The sequence below is a fragment of the Cyprinus carpio genome, chromosome B17, assembly GCF_018340385.1.
Source record: "Cyprinus carpio isolate SPL01 chromosome B17, ASM1834038v1, whole genome shotgun sequence".
In the NCBI taxonomy this organism is placed as follows: Eukaryota; Metazoa; Chordata; class Actinopteri; order Cypriniformes; family Cyprinidae; genus Cyprinus; species Cyprinus carpio.
This window is the reverse complement of record NC_056613.1, coordinates 2,259,179-2,269,586: the sequence shown is the minus strand read 5'-3', so window position 1 is coordinate 2,269,586 and position 10,408 is coordinate 2,259,179. Positions and strand designations below refer to the sequence as shown.

General features: G+C 37.7%; 2 protein-coding genes across 2 annotated transcripts; both read left to right on the top strand.

The window, feature by feature from the left end:
* Nucleotides 1–10: 10 nt before the first annotated feature.
* Nucleotides 11–7,675, top strand: LOC109106790 (tudor domain-containing 6-like). The gene is made up of 4 exons (XM_042743003.1): nt 11–177; nt 1,448–6,901; nt 7,008–7,078; nt 7,159–7,675. Exons 2-4 carry the CDS (start codon nt 1,504–1,506, stop codon nt 7,204–7,206), a joined length of 5,517 nt encoding a protein of 1,838 aa, XP_042598937.1. The 5' UTR covers nt 11–177; nt 1,448–1,503; the 3' UTR covers nt 7,207–7,675.
* A 611-nt stretch (nt 7,676–8,286) lies between these two features.
* Nucleotides 8,287–10,305, top strand: LOC109106813 (ankyrin repeat domain-containing protein 66). The gene is made up of 3 exons (XM_019120080.2): nt 8,287–8,504; nt 9,138–9,366; nt 9,520–10,305. The coding sequence occupies exons 1-3, from the start codon at nt 8,366–8,368 to the stop codon at nt 9,641–9,643; spliced, it is 492 nt and encodes a 163-aa protein (XP_018975625.2). The 5' UTR covers nt 8,287–8,365; the 3' UTR covers nt 9,644–10,305.
* The last annotated feature ends 103 nt before the right edge of the window (nt 10,306–10,408 follow it).

Here is a 10,408-nt window from a genome sequence, read left to right as displayed (position 1 = left end):
CATCACGCGTTCTTCACGTGACCCGCGCTCTTAACGTGGGCCAGATTGATTGATTCGTTAAAACAGCCGGACGGTGGCGGTTGTTTGAAGTGCGTTTGTGTTTAGCTGACTTTATAAACGCTGTAAAATACGTCATGTAAAATCATTTGTGTATATGATGGGGAGAAATTCACCTTGGTAAGTTTTCGTTGACGAATTTATCGTTTGTTAAGAGCAGGAGGTCGAATCCATGAGTTGAAACGGCTTTTAGGTTCAAACCCTAAGGGCTTGACTCATGAGCCATTGAATAAGCCACGACATCTCTAGCTTTGAATAAGGGTGGTAACTAAATCAGTAAATTTAACTCCTAGCTTCTTTTTAGTATTTTTCTTTTCGATGGCAGGTACAGATGTGGCTTAACTCTATTGTATAGTTTGTGCTTTAACTTTTAATTTGGTGTTTGATTTTTTTTTTCTCTCTCTTTGGTTTGTCAATCTAGACTAGATCCTGTATTTTTGTTCCACTGCTTAATAATGCAATTTTTATCTGTACGTGTCATTAACAGGTTATCAAACATTTGCTGCTTTGTGCTGTGTTTATTAATATCTTTAAGTCACTATGAAAGGAATCATTTAATGTAGTGAGTGGTTTTAAAGACTAATTTGCCATCATTTACTGTACTTAGCCTCATGTCCAATCCCATTATTATTGAACAAAATATTAAAATGTCTATCTATGGAGCTCTTTTCCATACATTGACAGTTGAAGTTGTCATATTTTTTTTTAAAAAATGTATGCTGTAGATCTAATGAACAATTCATCCATGCATGTTTAATAAAAAAAAAAAAAAAATTAAATCATGAATGTATGCATAGAGCCAAGTACCCGTCCTACATTTTTTTTCTTTTGAAATAACGTTATGCTAAGATGCATGTCACAATATGGAAGATAAGATCTGCCTGACATTATTTAGGTTTCATTGACTTTCATTTAGTGACCATGTCTGTACTGACAGATGACACAAATTGATTAAATGCTATAATGAAAAAAAAAAGCGACAACAAATATCATCCAAACAAAGCTAATGTGTTTTGCCATGTGCTTTAAAAGATACTGCACGTGTACTGTCCAATGGGTTTGAGAGACAAATAAATTCTAGTTTACTGTCATATTCTTGTCAGTATTTTAATTTTGCATGAAGGCTTTTCCTGATAGCAAACTGTCTTCACCGAATAACTATTTATTTGTTTTCATAACCTCCAATTAATTTTTTTTTTCTTTTTACTAAAATACACAAAATAAGGCTTTTTTTGTCTCAAATGAATGTTGGAAAGAAGCCCAAGTGAAGATTTTGTTTCATTTTTAAAAAAGTAACAGGATGAGTAAATTACTTTTAATTTATGGGTCAGCTGTTCTTTTAATAATCTGTTATTCTCTCTTATTATTCTCTTTTTTTTTCTCTCCCTAGATTCTCCTTATATTTCTGCTCTTTAACATTTTTGAGAGGCCAGATTCTCAACCAAGATGTGTTCAATTCCCGGTTTGCCAAAAATTGGATCCAGTACGACTGTTCAGATCACAAGAGTCAATTTAAACCAACAAACTGTCTTGGTACAATTTGGAGGGAGTTTAAATAATGGACAAGAGACCAGGAAAGTATATCAACAACTTAAAAAAGACACTGAAGTCCCTAGGAAGCGGCAGCATACTTTTGAAGGCAAACCTGGAGAAGTTTGCTTAGTATATGAAGACAGAACTTGGCACAGAGCAAGGATACTTTTAAAGTCTGAACACGAATACAAGTTGTTCCTAATTGATGATGGTAAATTGCTTTGGGCCTCAAGCGAAGTTTTGACAAAATGTCCAAGCAACCTTTGCAGTCTACCCCCCAAAGTAGAGCTTTGCATACTTGCCAATGTATCGCCTCTGTGTATTGAAAGTGCATGGTCAGTGGCTGCTTCAAAGTTCATCAGATCTTTGTGTGGGAAAGACATCTCTGGGTGTGTTCAGGATGTGATAATGCCGTCCAGAATCATCATTCTTGACATTCCAAGCATATCCAAACAAATGTATGAACTTGGATTTGCTAGAAAGATGCCTAATGAAGACTTCAAACGCCTTATAATGCATTCACTGCATTTTCCAAGAAGAAACCCTTCCATACAGACTGACCTTGTGAGTACAAATGGTCAACAAGAGCATGCCAGTGACCCTGAAAAGTTGCATCAATACTTGTATCCTGAGTTGTTGCCTGGAACAGTTGAGATCGTAACTGTGACGCAAGTTATTCATCCATTGAAAATCTATTGCAAATTGCATGTCTTTTCACAAGAGCTAAAGAAATTAAGCGATCAGCTCCATGAATACTATGAAGACTCTTTCTCTGCTCAGATGCCAATGCTGCTGTATGACGGATCTCCATGTGCAACCAAAGGCAGTGACGGCAAGTGGTATCGATCTGTACTTCAGCAGAGCACTGTCTCCGATGTTGTTAAGGTCTTTCATGTAGATTATGGAATTGGAGATTTTGTTAAACTTTGCAATATAAGACCTTTATCTCCAAGGTTCTTCAGATTGCCAGTTGTCACCTATGCATGCGCTCTACATGGTGTCATTGACAAAGGCATTGGATGGAGGACCGAACAGATAGATTATCTGAAGTCTGTTGTGCTGGATCAAATCCTTGTTGGAAAATTTGAGCATCACAGTGTGAACGAGGGTGTCTATTATATAACGCTTTATGGAAATGACAATGGGAATGTGAACGACACTTTTGGCCAAAGAGAGCAGTGTTTGTCATTACCTGAGAGGATTTGTAATGACCAAACTCTCGATACTCTAAACAAAGTGGCACATAAATATATGTATGAGAGAAATGTGCCTGTACGTTCTATTAATTCAACCGCTTTAGCCGGTTGCTCTGATTCTCTTGAAGATGTCACTGTAGCAAGACCTTCCAAAACTGGAAAAAACCTACAGAGTGCAGAGGGACGTCGCTCATCGAATGCCGCTGCAGCTCCACCTTTTCGGAATGAAGCATATGTTGTTTCACAACCCAAAACTGAAGTGGGCGCAAAGGAGCAGGTTCAAATAACCTGTGTCCAAAGTGTAAACCAGTTCTATGGCCATTTTGCAGAAAATACTGATACAGTTAGGAAAATGACCAAAGATATCCAACAACTCTGCCACAAGCCACCACAAGCAAAGTTTTCAATTTGCCCTAAGATGATGTGTCTTGCTAAATATGCTGATGGGCTGTGGCACAGAGGACAAATTGAATCGACGCATCCGAAAATACTCGTCCAGTTCGTAGACTATGGTGACCTGGTGGTTTTGGATAAATCTGATATTCTGCCACTTCCTCCGAAAGCTAGTGCAATTGCATCCATTCCCATTCAGGCTGTTCAGTTTGAACTTTTCAATGTAACATTACCTGAGCCATGTGAGCTTAATGAGTGGTTTAAAAACTACGCTACAGACTACATGTTCTCTGTCATTGTGAAACAAAATTCTTCAGGCAAACTATCAGTGGAGATGTATGATGAGAAAACAAACCTCAACTCAAAAATTAAAGAGCAGTGGAACCAAAAGTCCAAAAGAAATGGATCTAACATCAGCAAAGGAATGGAAAAGGCTCGTACTTTCAACAAGTCTTCAGAAGGCATGGAGTCTAGTGCTGTGAGAGACTATTTCGGCACTACATCACAATCACATGAGAAAACCTCTAAGAAAGTCCCAAAACCTGCTGTTCAAGGCACATTGGAAAAAAAACTCCAGGCTGTTACTATTCACACGACTGGACACAGTAGAGCTAGGCCTAATGTTTTACAGCAACAAGTGTTGTGTCATTATCCAAAGCTCAGCGATCTTCCCTCAAAAACCTTGGAAGCAGGATATGTTTCAGACATCTATGTTTCACATTGTAATAGTCCATCAAGTTTCTTTGTACAATTGACAAGTGATGAAGATGAAATATTTTCCCTTCTCGACAAACTTAATTCTGCTCAGTTAAGTGATGCACAAGTTGAACTAGACCTGTTGCAGTCAGGTGACCTGGTGGTAGCTGAATATCCTGCTGATGGGGCCTGGTATCGTGCTGTTGTTCAAAACAAGAATGATGACATGGTTCAAGTGCAGTTTATTGACTTTGGCAACGAGGCAACACTCTTGCCCCTTAAAATAAGGCAACTGGGCAAGCAGTTCCTCAGCACCCCCATGTTCAGTATTCAATGCACACTTGAAGATGGTAGAAAAGAAAAAAGAGATTGGACCCAGGAAGAGATAATGACTTTCAAAAAAGCAGCAGGTGAAAGTGGTGAGAAGAAAATTCGATGCAAGTTCGTCCGAGGGGACGTATCTGCTTGGATTGTCAGTTTAGATCTCGAGGAAGGGCCTTTGTTTAATGCTGCTCTCAAACCAGGTGCTCAAACCGAATCCCAAATGCACTGCAATGAAGATACACAGCCGTTAGCATTCAAGGAACCAGCTGTAAATCAAGGACAAATGGTGGACGCGTATGCTTCATCTATCGTTGGACCAAATTATTTCTGGTGCCAGTTCAAAAACTCAGAGGATCTTGACAAAATCTCCCTGCTTGCACAAGAAATTGGAAACTCTAGTCAAGCAAAACCAATACAGCCGGATCAGTTATGCCACAGACCATGCCTGGCACTCTTTTCTGACCAGCTGTGGTACCGTGCACAGGTTATCAATACACATTCTAAAACAGTCTCTGTTCTTTTTATAGATTATGGAAATGAGTCTGAAATTGACCTGAACTTGGTTAAATCCCTGCCCTCCAAGCTTCTGGAAAGCCCACCGCAAGCATTTCTTTGTCAGTTAGAAGCTTTGGGATCCGTAGATGGCAATTGGAGCGATGCTGCAGCTGACAAGTTCTTTGAGCTTCTTGTGGATGAACCTTTAAAAGTGACTATTCAGAATACAGTAATGTCCTCTGACCTTCCAGACGTTCCTAAGTATAATGTACTTGTTGAATGTAATGGGATTATTGTTAATGATCTTATGAAAGATTACTGGTGTGATCCCAAATCTAAAGTTTGTAGCGAAGTGACAATGGACGCTAAAACAAAACCCACTACAAGGAAGGACCATTTTGGAGTAACAAGCTCTGAAACTGTTCAAAAAGATAACGTTCTCAACTCTGGAAAGTTAAATGGCGGTGCATCAAATGATGTAAACCCTGAACTTCACAGCTTTGACCCTCAGATTTCACAAAACAAATTAGTTGCAGCCGAGACCCAAGAGCAAAGCATTACATGCTCAACATTGACCGCAGTAGTTGGAAACGTGATGGTTCCTGAAATATCAGTGCAGTCTTTACCTCAAGCTGCAGATCTTCCTCCACGTATGATAGAATCAGGTAAGGTGTCTGAAGTTTATGTTTCGCACATCAACAGCCTGACAAGTTTTTTTGTTCAACTGGTAGAAGATGAGAATACATTATTCTCCCTCACCGAGCTACTGAATTCCCATCAGCCATCAGAGAACGATGAAATTCATGCAACCAGTATTCAACAGGGAAGTTTGGTGAAGGCCATGTTTCCTGAAGATGATTCCTGGTATCGTGCTGTCGTAAAGGACACGACTGAAAATGGCATGATCCAGGTAGAGTTCATAGACTTTGGAAATGAGGCAACTGTTTCTCTCCTTAAAATTCGCCGACTTGATGAACAGCTGCTGTCTTACCCGAGGTACAGCATTCAGTGCAGCTGCAGTCTAGACGATCGATTCAAGGCGCAGAAGGGAATGGAGCAGCAGATCTTCCTGTTCAAAAAAATATTTGGTGAAGCTGGTGAGAAAACACTGTCTTGCAAGTTTATCAAAGAAGATGGCATCACTTGGGAAGTTAAAATGACGCCCTGTGGCATCACATCTGATTCAAGTGAGAAATGGGATGGTTTAGACTTTAACGCATCACTGGTAGTATCTGAACCTGTGAAGGAGAATTTCCAGCTCTTCATGAAACCAGATGTCTCTTTGGGACAGACAGTAGAAGCCTTTGCATCATGTGTTGTTGGACCAGATTACTTCTGGTGCCAGTTTTCGAACCATGAAACACTTGACCAAATCACCCTTGTTGCCCAAGAATATGGAAACTCAAGTGAGAGACAGCCAATTAAGCTGGATGATTTGGATACTGGAAGCCCGTGCCTGGCTCGTTTCTGTGACGATCAGATGTGGTATCGTGCGCAGGTTATTGATAAATGCACAAACACTGTATCTGTCCTTTTTGTTGACTTTGGAAACGAGTCTGAAACCAGTGAAGGATCAGTTAAGGCACTGCCTTGTGACTTGCTGGAAAGTCCACCTCAAGCTTTTCTGTGCAGGTTGGAAGGGTTTGATTCTTCCAAGGGATCTTGGGACAGTGCAGCTACTGATAACTTCTACGATCTTTTAGTGGATAAACCTCTGAAGCTGACTGTGCAGTGCATTGACAGTACAACTGATCCTAACAGTCCTCCATATTATGTTAAAGTTGAGTCTCCACAATATCTTGTAAATGAGCTGATGACAAAATTTTGGAGCGGTTCTGCACAAAATGATCAGAACTCTTCTGATGTGATTGAATCCTGTGAAAAATTCAATGCATCAACATCTGATCAACTTGTTTCAGAGGATAAAGCAAGAAGTGTGAGCCTTGCAGTTTCTACAGAAGATATGCACACAATTGAATCTCATGGTGCAAAACAACATGGAGCTAATCAGATTGCACCATTGGAAGTAAAAGGTGACTTGCATGAAAACAAGGTGGATGGTCAGCTTGATGGAGCAGATGGGATTGCTGCTGTAACAAATTCTGATGTCACTACTGATGATCCTACAGGGATTCATTCAGATTTAGAAATGCTTCTGGACACAGAGGAAAGTAGAAAAGATGTAGAAGATGTAGGATCTGAAAAAGGTTTGCGTGTGTTTCTGTACCTGATTATTCTTCATATGGGATCAGATTGTTGATAATTAGTTACAGGCGTATTTTTCTAACTTTACAATGCTTGTTTATTTTTCAGAGGACAACCTGATGATGACCAGCAGAAGTACAGATTGGGTAGCTGGTTTACAAAATCCAGTGTTACCCATGGTATTTGCTTTTTTCTTTGGCATGTGTGTTTTTAAGGAGTAATCTTTTTAAATTAATAACTGTATTTCTTTATTTTGTAGGTTTGCACTGAAGCTTCATGCGACTCTGTTAAGTGCATCTTCAAATGAACAGAATTTTAAACGTTATTTATTGTGAAAAGGTACAATTAGTTTTTCATGGGGAAAATGAATTTAAACTGACAAACAAATGTTTCAAACAGACTCAGCCTTTGAATGATTAGAGATTTTATTTGCCGTGTTGCTTTTGATGTTTCTTGTCATTTTAAAAGCTTGTCTGATTGCATTGTTTGGTTTTGTTGATACCCCAGTTTATCTTTGTAGATGCTAAGGTAATATTTGTAATCATTCTTTTCTGAATTCTTTTTTTTTAAAATACTGTTTATTCACAAGTAATTGTAAATTAAATTAATTATTATTCAGAAAGTACAGTGGCATTTCAGACCACGGTCCTGCTCTTCCTTCACTCCGGAGTCTGTAGTGGAGTTTTTTTCTCCTTATTGTGCAAAAGTGTGCAGTCCTTTTTCTTTATCTTGATGTGTTTGAATAATCGTTTGTTGGAATAAAACCTGTTCATATAATTGAGTTTGTGTAGCTGTGGTTGATTCAACATTTTTAAAGGAGGTAAATTGTCATAGATAACTTTATCACACTTTTTTCCCCTAACACTGCCATTTTTAAACTGCTAAAAAAATTAATGTTATATGTGTACTTGACACAATTTAGTTAAGGCGTTTTCCTAATACTTGGTGTCTGTAATGCATAAGTGTGTGTTTTTTTTCTTCTTCTTTTCACTCTCTACTGCCGTGATTTGCTGGGTTTTAATGAATGCACCACAGTAAGAAGGCTAAATCTGCAATCATGACACTGGAATATAAATGTACAGTAAACTACGTAAGCGAATCTCCTGAATATATGTGTCTTTTTTAAGAATCACCGGTACAGGCTATGCTTGTTGTTTCGCATGATACCTACAGTACAAAGTTCTGTCTTAAGGGGGCGCACAGCGGCTCATATTTTTTTTTATCTGAACTAAAACATTTGTACATTACGATGCATACATGTCTATAAAATAGACATTAAATTGGAAATATATCGTGAATATTTGTTTAATAGAATAATTATTTAGATGTTTATTTAAAACCTTTATTTTGTTTTTTTTCAATGGTTAAAGCCTGCTGTCGAGTTGCTATGGTAACAGGTCAAGCGAGAAAAACAACACAGAGAGTAAACCGGAGGGTTTCAGTTTTAATGTTACTGATTTAAAAAGATGTCAGAGTTACATCAGGCAGCAGCTTCTGGAGATTATGATCTAGTGGAAGAAATTGTGAAAAAAAAATCGTGTGACCCTAATCAGAGAGACTTCGACTGGAACAATAAGACGCCGTTGCACTGGGCAGCATCCAAAGGCAGGTTATAGCCTACTTTCGGGACAAAATGTATGAAAAACAATCATTATTATTATAACTTAATAGTCTTTCACACCTAATGTCATGAATATGGTGAAAATGTGGCCTGGACATTAACCCAGTTGTCCCATAATGTAGGCTACTTAAAGTGCTCTATTTTCACGAACTAATTTTGTACTACTTAATATACAAAAAATATTCTTTAGTACTTCTTAATCTGAAGAACATCTAAGTGTACTAAAATGAGACACAGTGAATATGAACTAAAATGGGCTTTTAACATACTATCTGTATTAAAAAAAATATTTAGATACCACTTGTAGTACACTTGAGCCCATCTTTCACACACTAGTGAGTTCAAGTGTACTACAAGTGGGAAATAAATACATTTTTAAAACAAAGATAGTATGTTAAAAGCACATTTTAGTTCATATTCACTGTGTCTCATTTTAGTACACTTAGATGTTCTTAAGATTATCTTAAGAAGTGCTAATGAATAACTTTTAGTATATTAGGTGCAAAATTAGTGCGTGAAAATAGAGCACTTTAAGTATATTATGGAAGTGTACTTTTTTTCCCCCTCTGGTTCTTGCATGTGCATGCTAATGCCATTTAACCTCTGATCTCGTTCAGGCCAAACAGAGATGGTTCGGATATTAATTGAAAATGGAGCAAGGGCTTGTTTGAGGACGGATAATGGATGGACACCTGCACATTTTGCAGCGGAGTCCGGAAAACTTACAGTACTTCGACTCCTTCATTCCCTACATGCACCTGTAGACAAGAAGGATTCCTCCGGCGATAAACCTGTCAGGATCGCTGAAATCTATGGACATGAAGATTGTGTTCATTTTCTTAAAAAGTAAGATGAATCTGTTGTTTTGCTTTCTGAATCGCATTTGTGAAATAATCAGATCTTATTGATCAAGGCATCTTCTGATGCTGTTTAGTCAAAGAAGTGGCAGTGTGAGAAGTGGCAAGATATTCAATAATGTGGTGTTCTCTGTACTTTCAGGGCAGAGGTTGAGAGCGGAAACTACCGGCAAATGGCAAAGTTAAATGGGCTGCCCTTAGACGATACTGATGAGGAATGGGAACAGGAGAGAAAAGAAGCCAAAAAACAAGTCATTAAAAAGTAGGTTTTATCAGGCCATGAGAGCAAAATACAAACTAATGGATGCTTATAGGCAACATCTGCAGTTTTTTGTTGCACATAAATGAAATGAAAAATATAGTAAAGATGGTAAAATATAAAAGAAAGCTTGGTGGACAGTAAAATTACAAACCAAAATAAATATTCTTGTATGACTGTCACCAGTTAGGGGTAATACCAAGTAGGCTATATATAGACATACAAGCATAAATATACTGTATTTACATGAATATACATAAAACTGAATAAACCATTTTCAAAAATAAAAATTAACTCCTTCACTAAATTACATGCCAAAACTCATATTCATCTACGACTTTCACAAGTTTTAAGAAATACCAAATAGGCTATAGACATATGAGCATAATTATACACAAAACTGAATAAACCATTTTCAGATAGAAAAATTAACACATTCACTAAATTATATGCCAAAATTCATATTCATCTATAACTTGCACCAGTTTTGAGTAACACCGAGTAGGCTATAGACATACAAGCATAATTATACTTATATACACAAAACTGAATAAACCATTTTAAGAAAGAAAAAGAACAATGAACTCAGTCACCCCGGCAGAAATCTAAAAACAAAAATATCTAAATGTTACCCTGGACCACAAAACCAGTCTTAAGTGTAAATTTAAGTGTAAAGTGTAAATAATCTTAAAGCTGAATAAATAAACTTTCTTTCCATTGATGTATGGTTAGGATAGGACAATATTTGGCGAGATACAACTATTTGAAAATC

Excerpts from the sequence above, each read along its gene's own strand:
- LOC109106790 (XM_042743003.1), top strand. The coding sequence starts at position 1,504 with ATGTGTTCAATTCCCGGTTTGCCAAAAATTGGATCCAGTACGACTGTT. Across the intron at positions 6,902-7,007 it reads AGATGTAGGATCTGAAAAAG|AGGACAACCTGATGATGACC; the intron begins GTTTGCGTGTGT and ends TTTATTTTTCAG. Across the intron at positions 7,079-7,158 it reads AAAATCCAGTGTTACCCATG|GTTTGCACTGAAGCTTCATG; the intron begins GTATTTGCTTTT and ends TTTATTTTGTAG.
- LOC109106813 (XM_019120080.2), top strand. The coding sequence starts at position 8,366 with ATGTCAGAGTTACATCAGGCAGCAGCTTCTGGAGATTATGATCTAGTG. Across the intron at positions 8,505-9,137 it reads GCACTGGGCAGCATCCAAAG|GCCAAACAGAGATGGTTCGG; the intron begins GCAGGTTATAGC and ends GATCTCGTTCAG. Across the intron at positions 9,367-9,519 it reads TGTGTTCATTTTCTTAAAAA|GGCAGAGGTTGAGAGCGGAA; the intron begins GTAAGATGAATC and ends CTGTACTTTCAG.